Genomic DNA, 20,524 nt, shown 5'->3' on the forward strand with positions numbered 1-20,524 from the left:
ATGGGTTGGCACCCCCAGAGGAAGGGGTGACGCCAGGTGGCAGGGTGTATCCAGGACGGGGCTGATAACCCCCTGTGGCCTGGGAGGTTGGAGGCAGACTGTAGTTAGCTGGCTAGTTCATTCTCCCAAGCATTCATACAATCATCCAAAGCACAAACAAACACAATATTAGAATGTCAAACACAGATTTTGGGGGCTGATGCGTTGGAGACAGAGAAAACGTATAGCTCGTGGTGACATTAACGGCCTTTTACCGATACCCAGGGCCTGGCTGAGCGTAGCCCTGGCCAAAAGGGGGGCGGTTTCGGGCATATGGGTTGGCACCCCCAGAGGAAGGGGTGACGCCAGGTGGCAGGGTGTATCCAGGACGGGGCTGATAACCCCCTGTGGCCTGGGAGGTTGGAGGCAGACTGTAGTTAGCTGGCTGCTGAGAGGCCTGGGATGTGTAGTTTTGAGGCGGAAATGCTCCAGGCGGGTACTGGGTGGGCCCTTGAGGAGCAGGAGGCTGTGATTGGCCAGAAAACCCAGGGGCGGAGCCAGGAGCACTGGCAGCCTGAGAGGTAGGGGCGGGATAATTCTGGAACTGCTGCTGAGGAGGCGGAGCCTGAGGAACACCAGACTGAGTATAACCAGCTGAAAAAGAGGGTTAAAAAATAATTAATTTAAAAATAAACAATGTTAAAGCTTGCTAATATACATGCCTTTGGGCAAGGAAAGGTTTTGATGCCTTTACAAATCAAATTTATTTGTCAAATGTGCAAAAACCACACTTCCCAAAATATGTATTTTTTTTAATTGTTGGGGAGAGAAAAAAAAAAAATAAAAAAAAATATATATATATATATGGCTGAGATTCGGCCGTAGGTAAATACAGCCATATCGCACGGCTACTCGTATGATATTGCATTTATACAACAGTTCGACCGCATGAATGTGTAAATACATAAGAAACAAGTGTCTTTAAAAACACTCTTTTATGCGGAACTACTTCCATCCCAAGCCTCCACTAATAATTTGAAAATGTCACTTTAGAACTAGTAACATTGAGTTGCTTCATTGAAACTTGTTGTCAACGCTGCCCTAATGTTGTTCAAACTTTTCAGAGAAAATCCAGCATCAGACTAATTTGAATAGTTGTTTGCAAATGACTATCACATTTGTTAGGAACAGAGCTTAAAGCTGAGCTCTAATTTATGAAGGAATCATTAGTAGGTGTTTTAAAGAATTACCAGGGTACTGCATCCCATACTGCTGCTGGGGTCCAGCTGCTGGAGGATATCCTCCTGGAGCCTGATACTGCTGATACATCTGACCTGTTTAATCACAGAAAACATGTTTATTGTTTTAAGACAACATAAATTCATGTTATTGTCCAGGATTAAGATTCACACTGTTAAGGGAGGGAATTCCCGTAAAAATCCAGGACATCAGCAACGCTGCTTGTGGATCCTAGCGAGGATATCCCACTGTTACTTGGTTTCATCATCAAACGTTTGAGAAATATCTGGTACACCAGAGGGCCATAAATATTAAGAACTGATCTCTCTCACTCTGTCGGAATATATTTTAATGTGGCATGTTACTCTGGAATATCAACAAATAAAGAGCCAATACAGAGAGGCTGATTTAAAACATACAAAAAGGACAGCCACATAAAATTGAGCAGATGATAGATCATCCAAATGCTGAGAGTCTGTGACAGCCTGACCATCTGTGTAGAGCACAGCTCCTGATTGAAGATGAGGAGCGACGTCTGACCAACTCATTTTAAATACTTTATTTGTAATCCAAATTAAGTAGACTTAAAAAGATCCAAATATTTTTAAAGACCAGAAAGCTTGCATTGTACAGCGACTTTGCTGACACAAAGCACACAAACGGATTATCCAAAGCTCATAAATGTTTGTGTGTATCGCACCAGGAAACTAATGAGAAAAGGCTGTGTGTCTGTGTCCCATTGCAGCAGATGATGGGAACAATAAAGCAGAGAAAAGCATCACAGCTCCATAACTCTATGCAACCATCCACACAATCTGCCAAATCTAGAATAGCTCTGCACAATTTCTCATGTGCGCTGCATCTATGTGGAACAACTTCTTTGGAAAGAGTGAGGGGGGGGGATAACATTATGCTCTTGACTTGAAGGCCATTCTAGTTCATTTTTCTTCCGCTGGACAACTTCCCAAGAGCCTCAGTTAGAAGACAACATCTGCAAGGTGATTTTATGCTGCAAACAAATTAGTTTTGTTTGGGTTTGTGTATGAGTGTGAGAGAACATGTGTAAGTACAGGTGTGTGACCTTCCTGCCAAAGCAGCATGACCTGCCAAATCGAGAATCGTCCTGCATTTCTCAAGTCCACTGGACTGATGTGGCCGTTTTTTGGAAAGAAAACGAGGGGAGATATTTCAATGGCCAAGTAGGGAATAACATCATGCTCTGAATCCACTACAAAGACTTTTGGGACACACGATTCCTTGTTCATCTTTCTTTCGCTGGACAGTTTCCCGTAAGCATCAGAAGGAAACATCTGCAATAAGGACATGCAAAACTGCTATTCTCTAAATTGACTGGCCAATCTTAAGGAAGCTCTACAGACTGATTTCAGGTTGCATAATTAGACGGGTCTGTTAGTGCGCTTTACGTAAGACACACTTTACTGTTCAAAAAACTGCTTATGAGCCACGTCATTCCTGATCACATTCTACATCTGATACAAGTCTCATTTCAGACTTTTGGTACAAGTTTTAAAAGTGGTAGACTTACCATCCATAGTAGCAGAGGGAGTTTGTTGGACCCCTGAGTAAGCTGGGGGAGCCTGGGGAGCCACAGCAGAAGGGGGCGCTGCAGAAGATGAAGAGGCAATACTGTCTGGAGTAGCTGAGCACTCCTCTACAGCAGCGGTGGCGGCTACAGCTGGAACTGGAACACAGGGAAGAGTAAAGGAAAAATCAGGTGGCTCCAGATCTAAAATCTGAATGGACGAGCTACACTAGAAGACATAAAATTGCAGAGAAACACACCTGTGACAGCACTTCAAATGAAATCTGTATTAATGCAGCACGAGGCTATAAACCATTAAAAAGTATGATCGGTGTCTTTAATCAAGTAATTTATCGCAATAATCAATGCTATAGCTCAGGGCTGCCCAAACTCGGTCCTGGAGGGCCGGTGTCCTGCAGAGTTTAGCTCCAACTTGCCTCAACACACCTGCCTTTAAGTTTCTAGTATGCCTAGTAAGAGCTTGATTAGCTGGTTCAGGTGTGTTTAATTGGGGTTGGAGCTAAACTCTTCAGGACACCGGCCCTCCAGGACCGAGTTTGGACACCCCTGCTATAGCTGAAAAAAATAAGATAAAATTTAAATTAAAAAGCTACAGCTAAGCACTATGAAATCTTTACATGTATATGGTACCTTGGGCAGGTTCCTCAGACAGGCCGAATGCAGAAATGACATTCTTGTTGACCTCTTCCTGGTTTTTCAGGGGGTCAAAAGCAGACATGCTAGCAGCACTGACCGGAGGGGCTTGCTTCACTGTTGAATCTACTGCCTCATTCACACATTCTGTCACACAGAGACATCAGAACAATACAGCTTTAGTAACGCCTGTCTTCACCTCTCAAAGCACATTTACGAGGTTCCATTGAAAAGAGATGAAAAGAATGAAAATTCTATCATCATCCTCATTCGGTTCCAAACCCATGCAATACATGTGGATGCATTCATTCAAATGCGTCACGTCAAGACAATTTTGATGCCAAATGATCACTTTTCACCTTAAATATCAGCCTTTTCAAAAAATAAAGATGTCATTTGACTTACTGACACATTGGCTATTTTTTTTTTACACATTGGCACAGCCCCTGGTCACTTTATACTTTTGATTGTATGGTAAAGAGCAGCATGAACATTTATCAAAAGATCTCCCTTGGTGTTCCACAGTAGGAATTAAGTATTATGGGTTTAGAATGACAAGGATGTGTAAATTACAACATTTTCATTGAACTAACCCTTTATGCTATCCACCTTTTATCATCAACATAATAAAATGGGATTTTATGTGCTTTAAATGCTTTGGTTACAGTGTTGGATATGAAGAACATGACAATCACTCTGGGAGAGTTCAAGTACCGGTTTCTCGGTTGGTGCTCTCTGGGACAGACTCGGATGGGGGCTCCAGGCTGTCCAGCAGGCTGTTGACTTTATTCCTCAAATGGATCAGTTCTCTACGCAGGTGCTTCACCTGAGATGACTCCAGTGGCCGAGGCTGCCCATTCACTGCGAAAACACAAACATTATTTTTGATAGCACTGTGAAACACTTTGTCCTAACTAGTCAAAATGCATCTGTCCATGTTAGTTTTTGTCCAAACCAGCTGCCAGACGTTTCATTGACCACTTTGTTTCTATTTTCGTCATGTTTTCCTTCATCCAAAACCCCATCATAACATATTAAACATCAAACATGTTCTGATTTGCTGTGATTTTGTCATTTCATGCAGCTTTTCACTTAAAGTGAGGTCAGAAAAATTACTCAACGCTGGAAACTTGTCCCAATTCGTCTGGTTAGGATGTCAAAGTCAACAAGAGAACAACAAATTTAGATAGCCACACTATGCCTATATGATGAGGTAATCCAGAGTTTTGGCACTGTGTGAGTCTGGAATGTTCTTTCCTAAGTCCATATGTTTGAGACCGGCTGCCGTTTGAACCGTTCCAGACTCTTCAGAGATCACATGAGCTCTAGCAAGCGTCCAACCCAGTCCCTGGGCGCCAGTCACACGTTTGGGATGCATACACGCACGTGATATTATACAACTGTGAACCAGCACATTTGAACTTGTTAAATCTTCTTCTCAAAATTCTCTTTAACTAGTTAAACCATCCAACAAAGGGCAAACACAAGGTCAAGACATGACATCATCTGGCTGGAGCACGGAGGCTTTGGACAGTGCAGACTTCACCAAAACTTATTCATTTCTTTTTATTAGGAAGAGAAACATGTATTTTGAGTTGGTACTTAAATCAGTTCTTTCAGATATCAATGTCTTGAATATGAGCATAAATACAGACTGCAACCTTTGATTTTGGCTAGACTTGTCAAATAGATCACGGTGTAAAATAGTATATGAATCAAGCAGCCCAAATCTACAGCCTCTGCAGCATTTACGATGAAACATTTGAAGAATAGTCGGCACATGTTGAGAACTGGCACTGACACTGCAGTGCAGATGAACCTGCATGAGCCAAACATCTCAAGAACAGAGCATGACGTTATTGGGCAAGTAACCGGGTCCGATTTTCCTCTCTTGAGAATATTTGTTTGTGCCATGTACCAGTTAAAAAGAGTGGCTTTTACGCACAGCTCACGTGATTGAGAGCAGACTTTAAGTCTGTAAGATGACCTAATCTTAAAGGAATAGTTCACCCAAAAATGAAGACGCTATCATTATTTACTCAGGTTGTTCCAAACCTGTACGACTTAAAGAATTTTGGGGTCCAAACAACATTGGATCCCACTGATATTAACTGTAAGGTTTTGGGTGGACTACCTCTTTAAGTCAGTGGTTCTCAACTTTTCTGACTCCAAGGCATCCCCTAACTGTCCACAACAATATTCAAAGGCCCTAGTTTTGCTTGCAAAACATTTTTAATCTATAGGCATTCAGTTTCGGTAAATTAAAAAAAGTTTTAGGAGCTGATTGTTCTTCAGTGCTCACACTCTTTTTAACCAAGGAATTTACAGTCATTATCCGAACATACAGTCATTTGTGCTTTATTGGATAATGATTTATAAAATATTTTAATTTTACTTCTACCCAATAAAATATTATAGAGCTTGGTATAACTAGTAAAATGCGTTATTTTTTTAAAAATAAAAACTTTATTAATATGACTTTTCCAGGTCTAGAAACCACACTTTAAAAATAGGCTTCCTTATAAATCCAGGTTTTCTTCAAAGAAAGGTTGTTGGGGGGATTAATTATTTCTTTTTCTTATATTAGTGTCATTTCATCTTTACTGTGTAATTCTATGTATGTCTGCACTTTCTTCTGCACTGGAAGCTCCTGTCGCCAAGTCAAACTCCTTGTGTGTGTAAACATACTTGGTAAAAAAGACCCTTCTGATTCTGAATTAATATACAAGACCTCAAAATATCTTTTTTTTTTGTTTGTTTGTTTTTTATTTTAATGCTTGCTTTATTTGAAATCATTTTAAATCATCAAGAGGCCCCTTGCCTCTTGGTTGAGAACCACTGCTTTATGTTAACCTTCCTTGTTCAAATATCCAAGGCCACTGGTCACAATTTATGTTCAGAGTACTGCATTATATCTGTTAACATCTATGATACGTTTAAAATCCTTATGTTCTATTAAACCATATTATTATTTGTGTGTAAACATACTTGGTAAAAAAGCCCCTTCTGATTCTGAATTAATATACAAGACCTCAAAATATCTTTTTTGTTTGTTTGTTTGTTTTTTATTTTAATGCTTGCTTTATTTTATTTGAAATCATTTGAAATCATCAAGAGGCCCCTTGCCTCTTGGTTGAGAACCACTGCTTTATGTTAACCTTCCTTGTTCAAATATCCAAGGCCACTGGTCACAATTTATGTTCAGAGTACTGCATTATATCTGTTAACATCTATGATACGTTTAAAATCCTTATGTTCTATTAAACCATATTATTATTAAACCAAATATTTGGACACCCAAGTAACACTTAAAGGGGTCACCACCAGAATTTAATGTTCCACTGGCTCCAAAATCCTATTGTAACCCCCTGCTCATAACCATACAAAGCCAGACACATAGACTCATTATCAGTTCAAATCTTGTTCTTTTATACCCTCTGCTGGACATTAAAAGCTGCAGCTGTGTTATCTCACAAGAGAAAAAAACGACATCTCCTGGTTGGATGAAATATTACCAAGTTCAGCATTTTTAAGATTAAAAGAGCTTAACTCCACAGTATAACACAACCCATGTAATGTGGAATTATGTACTTAACAGAGAGTCCTTTTTAACCCAAAGGTTACAGTACAACACAGTTTTCTGGGTCACAAAGACACAGAGGAATCAAGCAGCTTTAACTTGATATGCCTCTTTTATTTTAGTATGTAAAACACTAGTCAAAAAGCATGAAACAGCTATAGGCCTCGACTACATTCTACCCGATAAAATATTTTAGAGCTGTAACAATAAAAATGTATGTAGTTCACATGAGCTGCTTGGTTCTAATAGTCCTGTGCACCTTTCTGGTATTCTGTAAAGGGACACTGAGCACTGAAGCGTTTTTGGAATATGATCTTCCTGCAGGTAAGATAAACCTACACATGATCACTGACCTTAACTCTAGGCATGATTAGCACTGCCGAGAACGGTGTTGTTGTGCCTGTATCTGTGGCCTGTGGTCATTATAACAGAAAATAGCTTGTTTATTTTACAAACTGAGGGACAACCAACAGTAATAAATTTACAATTGAAGCCTAATAGGCAAGTGGGCTGTGCTTTACATTTCAGCTTTTAAAGCACATCAATTAAACTACAAAATTCTACATTACACTTTTAAGGTGGGACTACTTTTTACACTGATTAACTTTTTTACACTGATTAAGCTTTACAAAGAGTTACATCACATTCCTTTCATGCGCCTTCCTGATATCTTTGTGCAGATTCCTTAACGTCAGGATGAGCAAAAACCCTTAAGCAATGCTGGTTTCTTACCAAAAAGAGTGAGCTTCAATATTCTACTGCACTGGATCGCAAAGGATAAATCAGAACTGTCAAAGATGGTGATAAGGTCATCATCTGGAAGAGGACAGAAAAATAAAAATACCAGAGAATAAATGCAGTACTTGCAGTTAAACTTCAAATAAAACTGTACCACATGTGAAAGCAGTAGAGAGAATGAGATCTATATCAAAGCCTCCAATGCTACAAACCTACTAAGAGATTTTATTAGGAACATCTATAGGTGTACAGATCTTATAGTTTTATACTACATGACTGATAAAAAATGGTTAAATAAACATATATGCGTGCTGTCCAGTTACTATAACCTTCTTTAAGTTGTTAAATTTAAATTTGTTAAATACAAGCGTGTTTTGAAGTCCAAAACTGACCTTCATCCTTATATTTGATGGCGACTTCATCACTGCTCTGTAGCTGCCCACGGAAGACTCGCTGCATCATCAGCAGGAGCTCGTCGTAGGTGATGTCTTCATTGTGGATGGGGATACGGCGGATATCATCGCCCAGCTGAGCTTTAATGATCAGCTTCCCACTCAGGTCCAGCTGGCCATTCATACTGCTGCAAAAAATAAATAAATAAAAAATAAAATTTTATTTAAAATACTGTGTCTGTCTGTATGTATATGTATATATATATTACAAATACGGGTTTCATCAGCCAAGACCAGTGCCATAAGCTAAAGAGTTTACTAAGCTGCATCACAGGAGCTCGTCGTCGGTGATGTCTTCATTGTGGATGGGGATACGGCGGATATCATCGCCCAGCTGAGCTTTAATGATCAGCTTCCCACTCAGGTCCAGCTGGCCATTCATACTGCTGCAAAAAATAAATAAATAAAAAATAAAATTTTATTTAAAATACTGTGTCTGTCTGTATGTATATGTATATATATATTACAAATACGGGTTTCATCAGCCAAGACCAGTGCCATAAGCTAAAGAGTTTACTATCCAATTTAGTACAATGGCAAATGAGACACACAAAATTGAGATTTAAATTGAAATTAAATTAACAATACTCAAAATAGTTACTGTCAAAATGTCCAAAATGATTTGACAGCTGATATTACACCTTTACCATTAAGAAGTTTATTAAAGAAGCATTCCATTTATCACTATTTAATGCATCACATGCACATCAGACGTCATTTGATAGTACAGGAACAAACTGAAACCAAACACACTATCAGAGCTGCAGCAGTGAATACTACACTAAATGTAGGCATATGCGGGCTCGCAGAGCTAATGAACTACAGTTAAACCAACGACATGACCTATGAAGACACAATTATTATGTTCTTCTATCAGAAGCACAGATTTCCACTCGCAACACAACAGTTAACCATGAAATCTGATAGTTGTATCTCAATGAGTGTCTTCGCTCACTGATAACTCCCCTGCTTTTGTTATGGATATAAAAATGTCAGTGAATGACTTAGGCCTGTGTCTTAATTGGAAACCCACATTCTTATGACTCATCTATGAAGTTATATCTGAACAAGTGCTACTGTACATTACTGGGACATACTTTATATAAAAGTCTAAGTGTCATGAGATATAAGATGATTTGGCACATGCAGATGGCCCACATTCTTTCTCAACACAGTCTTTGGCCTCAGGCATGATTATAGGGAGAAACATTTTGGGATTTAGACCACAATACAAACAATCTGAGTGTGTGTGATCAAGCAGGGACAATCTTATCAGGAGAATCTTGACTCTTACTCTGATTAGCTTACCTATCATTCACCCTGGTACTCTGCAGCATGTAGCCAGACCTGTATTTATATCATACTTAATGACTTGTTACCCGCTGGATCAAAAAAATGACAAAACTATAAAGGAACTGGCTTCTTGGCAAATTGTCAATCAAATGCAGATTTATTTCTGTCTTATTTGTAATAACGTCTTATTTCAATAAGCAGTACCATTTTAACACTTTGTTTGAACTTGTCATGCGAATGAAGGGCTTCTCTGGTTGGACATATTAAACAGGGCAGCCAACAGTTTCCAGTAACGACAGCACACCAGCTAAGTCAGAAATCCTTGTTGAACATCTTTTAGAAGAGCAGAAGATGTGGTTTTTGGATCGCATTACACATCAGGCCATTCCCTTCATCGCACCAGCATGACGTTTAAAAGTCTTGCCAAAGTGTGATCTATTTAAAACATCTCATCAGGCCTCATTCACCTGATGATGCAGCAACTTCCTGCCAAATAAAGGTCTGAGCGTGACAATTCTCCCGGCGTCAAAGGATAAAATACTGTAATCAAATCTCAATCAAAATACAGCAACAATTATTCCTGTGTTTTAAATACGATTATTTAACTACGCCATATTGTTGTTCAAAAACACTGACTTTTGTACAAAACGTCTCTCTTGTTTTTTTTTAGCTTGCCCTAGTTTCTCACAGGCTAAGCTAAGCTAATGCTAGTTTGCTTGACAACCGGCTAACTACTAATGGTTCATTTCCAGAAGTGCCCTAAAAACTCTAAAGGGACCATATAAAAGTATGTAAATGTTTGTACGAGAAGCCCCGCGTCTCTACCTGGTGGTTTGGACGTGTCAATCCCAGCAGCAGCCTGTGTGTCCCGGACTTCAGCTGAACGACGCCTGACTGACTGATCGGAAACGCCTCAGCGACCTGTACGTGGCAAAACCACAAACGCGCATGCGCGCTATCCGGACACTGCTTACACACTACTGTCTTGTAAATTTATAAATAGTTAGCCTACTACCGATGAGGTGGCCTATATTGCGTCTGAATGCATTTTGTTAACCAATATAATATAAATATATTTTATATTAAATATATAGGTTCATTTAAACAAATAAAACTGACTTAAGTTTAACTGATTTTATGTTGTTCCTCTGTAGTCAGTTTTGTTTGTTTTATTAAACTGAGTTTGGGTACGCAAGCATTTTTTCTGGATCTAACCCATCATATTAACCACAAATAATCAAGAGTTTTTACAAGAGTTGAAAAAATCTTCGCTATAATCAATAACATGAAGCATTATAGGTTTATAATTGAAGCCTCTATATTCACGTAAGGCAAAACATTTCTCTTACATAATGTGTGAAAGTGTTGTGTCCGAAGTAGATTTAGAACCAACATAATAAAAGAAAGTATAAATTCCTATTGAAAATGCAAGCTAAAAAGACAGCTTATGATAGACCATGCTTTTTTAAATCAAGCTTAGAATGAAATTATCGTTTCAAATACACAACAATGAAATATTTAAAGTAATATTTTATTTATAAAGTATTAAAAATGATTTGAATGCCTCTATTCTTGACATGGACTAAATAATTTGTAATTAAACAGAATTTCAGGTTTTAAATAAGATGCTAAAACAAAAAAAGGTAAACTTAATTTAAATATATATGAAAAAATGTAAAATCCACATTAAGTAAGCTTTGTTGCTTACAAATGTATATTTAAACATTTACAATAATTGCATGCATTGTACAGTAACAACTGAGACAGAAAATGAGGGTGGATAAATTCAAGTACTCAATAGCATGTTTATTTCTTCTTCTTCTCTTGTGTTGAGTTGAACCAGGCATCTAGAAGCTTCTTGCTGTAGTAGATTTGCCATGCGTGCACCTGAATAGCAATCACCATGAGTAGATACATCACAGATACAGCTGAGAAGCCAAAGATAAACCGGTAAGCTTTTCCATGTCGGTACAGCTGCTGGGCTAGTGGAAACATTTCCATTGCACCAAAAATCAAGGGTGCTACTGAGAACAAACCAGCACTGATCATGGAGATCACCAGATAGCTGATGTTGCTCTTCGGCATGGCCAGGGCTCCAATAAACGAGGGGAGGAGACTCAAAAGGTATGGATACTCCCACTGATAGGGCATGGCCACCAAATCATGTGACACCAGATTGAGATGACTAACAGCCACCTGAGCTGCCACCAGTATCCATATGAAGAAATGCACTACGGTGAGCTTCTTTATTTCTGATTTTGATGAAGCACTGAAAGACATATTCAAAGTTCAAATAAGTATTCTGATATATACATGCAGTTATTGGTTATGTTATATTGCTGTGAGAGTATAAGGGTTATAGTTACCTCATCTGATAGTGGGAAGCCACTTTCTCTCTGTGTTTAAAATCACTCCCATCAGTCCCTGCAGCTCTTGGGCCTGCACGTGATGCCATTGCCAATTTCCAGATGACTGTAACACCCTGTAAATACATGTTATTTACAGGCACCAATACATGACATATTACTTTAGCAAACTGCAATTATTATTGTACAGAGCATTTTTGAATTGTAATAGAAATATCTCAAAATGCTAAAATGAACTATACAACATTTAATCTATCAAGTCGCACAATAATTGAAAAGGATAATACTGCACCAACATCTAATAGGGGCCCAGTAAAGATAAATGACATAATATCTCATGCGCATTCTAGTGGACAATTTACATTAAAACACTCCAAAAGAAAACTAAACCCGATATATAAACAAAGCGTGTGAATTTCATGTGTTCATGCAAGGTGAAGCATAAAAATATATGTCTGTAGCCTATACAATAAAGAAATAAATGATCTCTTTAAGAAAATATAGGCACATATTGCCGGCCGGTTTCCGGATGAAGGATACATTGATCGTTTGAACTAACAGACGGATCACTGTGTAAATTGAAAGTAGGTAGGCCCTATTTCAAGCGATGCGCATTTCAATAAAAAAAAAAACTTACCGTATGGATTGATGAAACGCGCCGAAAGCGACAGTGAGGAGATTAGATGAGGAAATATTATCACAAAGGGTTTTTATCAATGAAGGCAATAATATGTTGCTCATGCGCACAAACAGGGCAGTAAAGAATCTCTCCGCCCCTTCGCGCAACGTGATTTGACAGTGCAGCATTTCTGTCTGCGCATCATCAGCATCACCGAGTACTGAGCAGGATGCGGTGGTTTGGCTTATTAATATTAAATAGGTTCCTGACCACTCTTACTTCCTGGGAGAAGAGGATGTAACAGCTGGCGAAACAATCGTACTATGGTGAAGGCTATAGGCTTATAGATGTTAATGAGGTCATGTGACTGGACAGCTCCAGGGAGGTCATCATAGAATTTGAGCACAATAAAATGACAAGCTTTCGCCATCGTTTTTTCCCCCACAACTTCGAATGCATTACCTATTTTATTGGGTTAGTCTTTCACTGTAAATACAGTTACAACTCTCTTTTAAACCAATGAATATTTTAGTCTTTTTCTCTTTTTGATGACTAAGACCAAGTTACCACAGTAGTTTTCTATTGTGTTAATAATTACTATTGAATAGTATAATTGACAATCACTATAGTAACTGTGTCACGTTTTTAAATGACTAATAAATGAGCAGCATAGGATTTAGGTGCTGAGTTTAACTACAACAGATCACCTTTGAACTATCATTTTTATAGGACCTATTTTTAGTACCTATTTTCAGACATGGTAATAAGATCTTAAATTTTATATTTTAATTCCCCAAGTGACCATAGTTAGATGCTGTTTTTGGAAGAAGTGTGTTTTTATTTCATGTCAATTTGATGGACATAAAGTTATGGATGTAAGTCATCTTTATTTAAAAAATCAAAGAAAAAGTCACAAACTTTAAATAAAAGGGGGTGGAAGATATTTTCACTGGATTAGACAATTTTAGCACCGTTATAGAAAGTGACCCACATATAAAGACAGGTTATTACACAATCAGTAATAATAATAATAAAAATAATAAAAATAATAATTAAAAAAAAGGTTGGAAACGAGGGAAGTGATATGATTGATGATAGTGAGAGGTATTTATGAAGTATTGTCAGTAAAACTTTCATTTTGATGACAGTTTATTATAGAAACAGAAGTGGTTGTTAGACAAATTATTATTTAAAGTTTGGGGGGCAGGGAGTTTGGCTAAAATAAAATCTAGCACACGTACACACATGTTCTCTCTAGTGCACATACACACACACACACACATACACAGACAGACATACAAAGAAATTCATACTTTGGTTGCAGTTCACACAGCACTTGTGTTACAATATTACAAGTGTGCAAAACCTTTAACATTTTTTTTTAAATTATTGATAAAGACCAACATGATATGTGATATTTTTGAAAAACTGAATGGCTTTTCTCATCCCATTCAAAGCAAATACATTTGTTATCATGCAAATGTCACAACGACATTAAAAATAGTGTTCTTTACATTTTAAAGCAGGTATACTCATGTTTGATATCATCAATAAAACAAATACATAAATACGTTACAAAAACAATCTTCTAAAAAAATCTGTTTAAATGTGGTGTTGAATTGAAAATTTTTACTACAATCTGTCAGAGTCTTTGTGCAGGTTGTATCTTTACAGACACAGTACTCTGTAATTTAGCATTGCATATACTCATCTGTAGACTGATATTGTTAGGTTGAGATTAAAGGAGCTGTTTCTATTAGTCTTTTTTCTTCCCTGTGAAAATGTACTTAAAAATACTGACATTTTTAAAAAGTCAAACAATTTAATGTCAGTTCTTTTTTTTCCTTTTTCTCCTTAAAATTCTTTCACTTATTCTTGTGGTTTACATTGGGTACAGTAAAAATCCAGAGAAGGAGGAGTGGACATACTGTCCTGCATAAAATCCAGCTGCCTGGTCAGATGGTAACTGTAAATAAACTGTGTCTCCTGGTTGTAATGGAATCACAGCACTCCCAGATGCTTGATCCAGGTATCCCTTCTTGTACTCATCATATGTATACATAAGTGGCTCCCCATTCCTGTAGAGCCCAACCCATACATTGGCACCCTTGCAGTGCACATGATAGGCAAAATAGTAGATGCCTGGGAGGTCACAGGTGAATACACCGGTCTGAGGGTTGTAATTCTGACGTCCATTATATAGTAGTTTGTCAAGCACTATTGGCGTGCCAACTGGAGGGAATGGTGTGGTCAGCTGGGCAGTGAAAGCAGGCATCTCCAGACCGTTGGCACCCATCATATCACCCCCACCTGCATACTTCCCTTTCTTGTACCCACCAGTTTTCATACCATCCAGGGCAGGTCCCATCTCAGGAAGAACACCCATCAGGTCGGGTGAAGGAGTGTGGCCTGGGGATCCAGGAGGCCCCGGTGAACCTGGGAGTCCTGGCTGACCTGGGGATCCATTCTGGCCAGGTGGACCTGCTGGACCAATAGCACCAGGGGTTCCAGTAATGCCTTCACCAGGTGGACCAGCTTGACCTGGTAGACCAACTTCTCCCTTTGACCCAGGAGGTCCAGGAGGCCCAATTGGTCCTCCTGGTCCTGCAAGTCCTGGAATGCCTTTAGGACCCTGTGGTCCTTCGGGGCCAGGCTGACCAAGTTCTCCTTTAAGACCAGGCAGGCCAGATGGACCTGGGGGACCAGGTAGACCTCTGCTTCCTCCTTCTCCTTTGGGACCTATGGCTCCTGGTGGTCCTCTTGGCCCAGGTTCGCCGTCTTCCCCTTGGAGGCCTGGTTGGCCAGGAAATCCTGGAGGACCTGGCTGCCCCATAGGTCCGGGATCTCCCTTGGCACCTTGTGCACCTCCTTCTCCTTTTAGTCCTGGGAAACCAATTCCACCTGGTACCCCCATTGGTCCTGGAGGGCCTGGAGGACCAGTTTGACCAGGGGGACCCATCATACCTGGTTGACCATCATAACCTTTGTCTCCTTTTGGTCCTTGAGCACCAGGAAGCCCTCCCATCCCTTTGTCACCCTTTGGGCCAGGGTATCCAGGTTTGCCAAATCCAGGTAATCCAGGTTTCCCAGGCAACCCTGGTGGCCCTTGTAATCCTTTGTGGCCAGGTGCACCTGGCTGTCCTGGCAATCCCTTTTCTCCTGGAATTCCAATTCCAGGAGCCCCTTGTAGTCCTTGTAGGCCCTGTCCACCAGGTGGACCTTCTGGACCTGGCTCCCCAGGCTGTCCAGGTTTCCCTGGCATACCAGGTGGACCTGCTACACCAGGAAGACCAGGTTTACCCACCCCCGGTAATCCTGCTTGCCCTGGCGGGCCAGGTGGGCCAACTGGCCCTTTTGGCCCTAGTGGACCTGGTTGTCCAATTGCTCTGTCTCCTTTAGGCCCAGGTAACCCTGGGAGACCAGGGAAACCTTTATGTCCTGGCTCTCCCTTAGCCCCTGGCTGTCCTGGTAATCCTTGTCCACCAGACTTTCCTATTCCTGGCAGGCCGGGGGGTCCAGGAGGGCCGAGGGGCCCAGTCATGCCTGGTTGTCCCTCTTCACCTCTGGGTCCCTGTTCACCTTGCTGTCCAGGTTGCCCAATACCTCCTGACTTCCCGGGCATACCTGGCATTCCTGGCTTACCAACTCCCGGAAATCCTGGAGGACCAGGAGGTCCTGGCTTTCCAGGAGGGCCTTGTATACCAATACGTTGAGGCCCAGGAGGTCCTTGGAGCCCAGGGGGCCCTTGTGGTCCAGTCTCTCCTTGAACACCCTGCTCACCTCTGGGAATGGTCTCACCTTTATAAGGGAAAACTGGGTCAGTACTACAATACCATGTATATCATATACAATGTGACCATAAGTGTTAAGATAAACAAGTGTTCATACCTTTGATAGCTTTGCCTTTATTTAGGTGCATTGGTAGGTCTTTTCTGTAGTGTGGATATGGCATGTGTGAAATATCCTTTCCCATGCCCATGTGAGGCATCTGTGGTAAGGGTTGATGTTGTTGAGGATGTGGTTTGTGTCCATAATATGCACCTCCAAATGCTGATGGAAATAGAGCCAAATGCACCAATCAGTTAGGTTATCAATTAAGTATCCAATTTAGTAATAAATCAATAAGTGTTATTCATCCAATTGACTGTTAATTAAACGTAAATTACTTAAATGTATCTCAATTCTTCAACAATTAACTTTTAAACATAACTAAATAAAAATTAAATTACCATTAACAAGTTAGAACCTAATAAGTAATGTATAATATACTGTCTATTGCTAACAGTATCAATTATAATTTCTGCAGCACATCCTTTTCTCTGATATGAAATAAAAACAAAACAAACAAAAATAATGTATACCATGTTAAGACATTAAACTACCAAAACTCTACCAAAGTGCCTACTGAGACCACATACAAGCAATAGACTTTTTCCTTCACAAAGGAAGATTATGCAACTATTCATTATAATTTTAATATTCTTTTAGCTTAAACAAAACAAAAAGCATCAACAAGAGTTTTACCTTGAAATGTAATCATATCTATTAAGAACATAAGAGACTTCTTTCAAAAACAATAAAAATCCTACCTACCCCAGACTTTTTAAATGTAGCGTGAATTAATTGATAATATAATAATAAATTCCAATGTTAACATCACCTCCTATAACTATGCAATCATCTCACACCTTCTTGATTTGGGATTATACAATACTTTCTAAGTTATCTAAATTTAGCCTCTTAAACATGAGCTTACTTTTAAATTGTAAAAGCAAGTCAAAGGACAGGAAGCAACCCGTTTATTGGAATTTCTCACTTCAAAGAATCTCTAGGGAAGTTCTCAGTAACTAGAAAGAAACTTTCAGTAATTTACCTTTCACACTGCAGGAATCCCAGACAGTAAACAGTGGGTGTTCATGTATGCTTGCATTGTTATATTTAAGTTTAATGTTTTGCTTGTCTCTTGTTACATAACCAAATAAGTTTTCATAACACGTTGATGCTTTATTTTTTATTTATAAAAAAAACATAACCAACTTAGATGTGAATGAAACAAAGATTGCCTCAAGATGATGGAAGTGATGGAGTTGACCTTTGGCTTTTTGTCAGGCTGCTGAGAATCACACAGACATGCCATGGGCCATCTAGGTTTTCCACTCTTTGAGATGTAAGGATATAGTTACTGGCCAAAGACCAATCAGATTGAGCTGTACACTATCCTAAAACATTTTTAACCTCTTAAGACCCGGCAAAACATTTTAGGAAGGAAACAAAGAACTTATTCTTTATATATGTAAGGATCAATTGAAATATATATATATATATATATATATATATATATTTATATACAGTATATAACATTTCTGTCCCCCTCACTTCTGAAATGATGGCTACGGCCCTGATTTTTAGGCCTGGTCTGCAGGGAATTAACATTCCAGTGATCATGCTAATTGCATAAGAATTATCTAAAACATAATTTCCCCATGATTGAGAGAAAGAGAGAGAAAGTGTAAGAGAAGAAGAAAAAAAAGAGATGAATGTAAGCCAAAATCCATATAACATATTTCAAATCAGCAACAAAATCTGACATAAACTGTCCCATAAATGGTGTTTCTTATGTTATGCTCAAATAATGTTAAAAAAGCTTATATTTCAGACTAAACCAGCCAATGTGCATGTCCAGTCCTAAGTGCACATTTCAGAATCTGATTGTTTCTATGGCATTCCAGATGCTCCTAACGGCAGCTGCAGTGATGCAATGACATGATTTCATAATTATATTGGAAAACATAATTAGAAAGAAATAAACTATTTCCATGTGCACTTTGACCCAAATCCTGCCAATCAGTTAAAAGTGATGTTTTTTTTGATACATACTGTAAAAGGTAAGAGAACATGTTTATGTCCCGAAACCTCCTTGACACATAATAATAAATTCACAGTAATTTTAGAAATGTATATGTTAATGTCCATTTTCAAATGAAAGTGATACCTTAATTCACATATGGCATATCATAAGTTAAATATGGAACATCATAAGTGAATATTTCATTTATATTGTTTTGCAATAGAAAAATTTACATTACCGTTCAAAAGTTAGGGGCCAGTATGATTTTTAAAATTCATTTTATTTAGCAATGGTGCATTAATGAAAAGTGACTGTAACGTCATTTATAATGTTACAAAACGTTTTTATTTCAAATAAATGCTGTTCTTTTAACCATTTTTCCACCAACCATTTTCAAGATTGATAATAATAAGAATTTCTTGAGCACAAAATTAGTATCTTAGAATGATTTCTGAAGGATCATGTGGCTCTGAAGACTGGAGTAATGGCTGCTGAAAATTCAGCTTTGCCATCACAGGAATAAATTAGAAATTTTACATAGAAAAAAAAATTCATTTAAATTGTACTATCTTACAATATTACAGTTTTACCGTATTTTTGATCAAATAAAAAAAGCAGTCTTGGTGAGGATAAGAGACTTTATAAAAACAAAAAATATTAAATTGAAAATCTTGCAGACCCCAAACTTTCAAACAGTTATGTATAGTAATTAATAGTTCAATATCAATTTCAGTGTTAACATCACTTTCCATAATTATGCACTTGAGATTATACAACCTGACTTTCTGTGGCATCTAAATTTAGCCTATATGTTTAAACGTGACCTCTGAACCTAGTAAAAATGTCCTCCATACTGTTTGTGAAATGTTCTTCTGGAATCTTATTGGTTCAAGTAACTAAACGCATGAACACCTCAGCAAATAAGTCTAGTTAAACACTCATATTCAGCCTCTCACTGAGACCCAGAAGGCCAGCAGTGTTTACAGAAATTCTTCCTTGCTCTTGTCTGCCTAGTCCCTCATTCTTCCCTTCTGTCTTTCATTTCATTCAGTCTCTCACACCCTTTTCTCCCATCTTTACAGAGTGGTGCACTCACAAAGAAACACATAAATCATCAATGACAACACTTTTATTCTGGCTCTCTATGGGAAGAAAAGGAGAGGTGTGATTCTTGGTGCAAACTGAGGAAGGACTTCAAGAGACCATGATGCAGTAAGCCAATATATTCCGATACATGATTCATAATTTTCATACATGAATATATTGATTTATAATCAATTATTTTAATTTATATGAGTGACAAGAAACTAGAACAGCCATGTACAAATACAAATTTAGAAGAAATTACTATTATTATCATCATAACTGTAACAAAACTGTATATCAGAGTTATATAAGAGTTCAGATTCCATACTGAATTAACTTATATATGAAACTCTGATTCAGGAACAACTGAATTCTGGGAAACCAGACAGATGAAACCGAGACTGTACTAAAATGCTTGTGTTGTAGTAGCAGACCAATCAAAAGGTGCTTAAAGAGTTCATATACCAGTCAATATGAATATGGCCTTGTGATGTAAACAGTTAATCTTTCATTTTATCTACTGTATGATGTAGCAGGCAGACTATATTGTGCCGTGGGATTCACAACTCCCAGCCCAGCTGTGAAACAAACAGGCCTTTTTGAGGTAAAACAGGGTCCTCATTCTCTCTAAGCATCTGTTGGGTCACTTAGAAGCATTTTAACAGCTGAGTGTTAATAAGAGTAAGAAACACAGCAAGGGTCTACTAGCCTCAAAGTGCATGTGTGGGGAGAGAAGAATGTCTAAGAAAGAATATATCTCTCCAAGATGAATACAATGGATTTATAAATAGATTTGTAAAACAATTTCTATATTTAATGATAATTATGCTATGTACGTACAGAAATTCTGATATATAAAAATAGTCAATATAATTAATTAAACATTCAAATCTCTCCAATCACCAGTACAACACTAGTCAATACAGTAAATAAATGGAACAAATGGAACAAACTTTATACTATATACATAGTATTACCATTATAAACATTTATTATTGAATTGAGAGCCCCTTTCATCTATCATCCACTCACCTAAGTGTAGATGAACTCCTGGCAAATTTATTTATGGCCCTGTTTTTCAGTTTCACTTGTAATTAGATCATTTATTAATTTGGATTGACATTTTG

The 20,524-nt window shown here is 38.4% G+C and overlaps 3 protein-coding genes across 5 annotated transcripts; all 3 read right to left on the reverse strand.

The window, feature by feature from the left end:
• Positions 1–120: 120 nt before the first annotated feature.
• Positions 121–10,436, reverse strand: tfg (trafficking from ER to golgi regulator). Of its 3 annotated transcripts, none has more exons than XM_016527744.1 (9): positions 10,304–10,436; positions 8,478–8,568; positions 8,126–8,219; positions 7,728–7,811; positions 4,130–4,276; positions 3,413–3,562; positions 2,765–2,920; positions 1,230–1,313; positions 121–633 (listed from the first exon to the last, which is right to left on the reverse strand). In XM_016527744.1, exons 2-9 carry the CDS (start codon positions 8,565–8,567, stop codon positions 251–253), a joined length of 1,188 nt encoding a protein of 395 aa, XP_016383230.1. In that variant the 5' UTR covers position 8,568; positions 10,304–10,436; the 3' UTR covers positions 121–250. The 3 variants fall into 3 exon arrangements, with proteins under 3 accessions (XP_016383230.1, XP_016383227.1, XP_016383228.1); XM_016527741.1 differs by having other exon boundaries at positions 8,478–8,571; XM_016527742.1 differs by lacking the exons at positions 8,478–8,568; positions 10,304–10,436 and having other exon boundaries at positions 8,126–8,310.
• Positions 10,437–11,113: 677 nt separating this feature from the next.
• Positions 11,114–12,623, reverse strand: jagn1a (jagunal homolog 1a). Its single transcript, XM_016527789.1, has 3 exons — positions 12,482–12,623; positions 11,845–11,960; positions 11,114–11,747 (listed from the first exon to the last, which is right to left on the reverse strand). Exons 2-3 carry the CDS (start codon positions 11,931–11,933, stop codon positions 11,285–11,287), a joined length of 552 nt encoding a protein of 183 aa, XP_016383275.1. The 5' UTR covers positions 11,934–11,960; positions 12,482–12,623; the 3' UTR covers positions 11,114–11,284.
• Positions 12,624–14,345: 1,722 nt separating this feature from the next.
• Positions 14,346–17,003, reverse strand: LOC107720134 (collagen alpha-1(VIII) chain-like). Its single transcript, XM_016527764.1, has 3 exons — positions 16,988–17,003; positions 16,352–16,513; positions 14,346–16,261 (listed from the first exon to the last, which is right to left on the reverse strand). Exons 1-3 carry the CDS (start codon positions 17,001–17,003, stop codon positions 14,346–14,348), a joined length of 2,094 nt encoding a protein of 697 aa, XP_016383250.1.
• Between the last annotated feature and the right edge of the window lie 3,521 nt (positions 17,004–20,524).

Source organism: Sinocyclocheilus rhinocerous, unplaced genomic scaffold (genome assembly GCF_001515625.1).
Source record: "Sinocyclocheilus rhinocerous isolate Xijiao unplaced genomic scaffold, SAMN03320098_v1.1 scaffold631, whole genome shotgun sequence".
Lineage (NCBI taxonomy): Eukaryota > Metazoa > Chordata > Actinopteri > Cypriniformes > Cyprinidae > Sinocyclocheilus > Sinocyclocheilus rhinocerous.

Bases quoted from the DNA above. Each gene is read 5' to 3' on its own strand.
- tfg (XM_016527744.1), bottom strand. From the start codon at position 8,567: ATGAATGGCCAGCTGGACCTGAGTGGGAAGCTGATCATTAAAGCTCAG. The intron at 4,277-7,727 runs GTAAGAAACCAG...GTGTTTTCGCAG, and splicing joins ATTGAAGCTCACTCTTTTTG to TGAATGGGCAGCCTCGGCCA. The intron at 634-1,229 runs GTAATTCTTTAA...CCTCTTTTTCAG, and splicing joins GTATGGGATGCAGTACCCTG to CTGGTTATACTCAGTCTGGT.
- jagn1a (XM_016527789.1), bottom strand. From the start codon at position 11,933: ATGGCATCACGTGCAGGCCCAAGAGCTGCAGGGACTGATGGGAGTGAT. The intron at 11,748-11,844 runs GTAACTATAACC...TATGTCTTTCAG, and splicing joins GCTTCCCACTATCAGATGAG to TGCTTCATCAAAATCAGAAA.
- LOC107720134 (XM_016527764.1), bottom strand. The intron at 16,262-16,351 runs GTATGAACACTT...TCCCTTATAAAG, and splicing joins TAAAGGCAAAGCTATCAAAG to GTGAGACCATTCCCAGAGGT.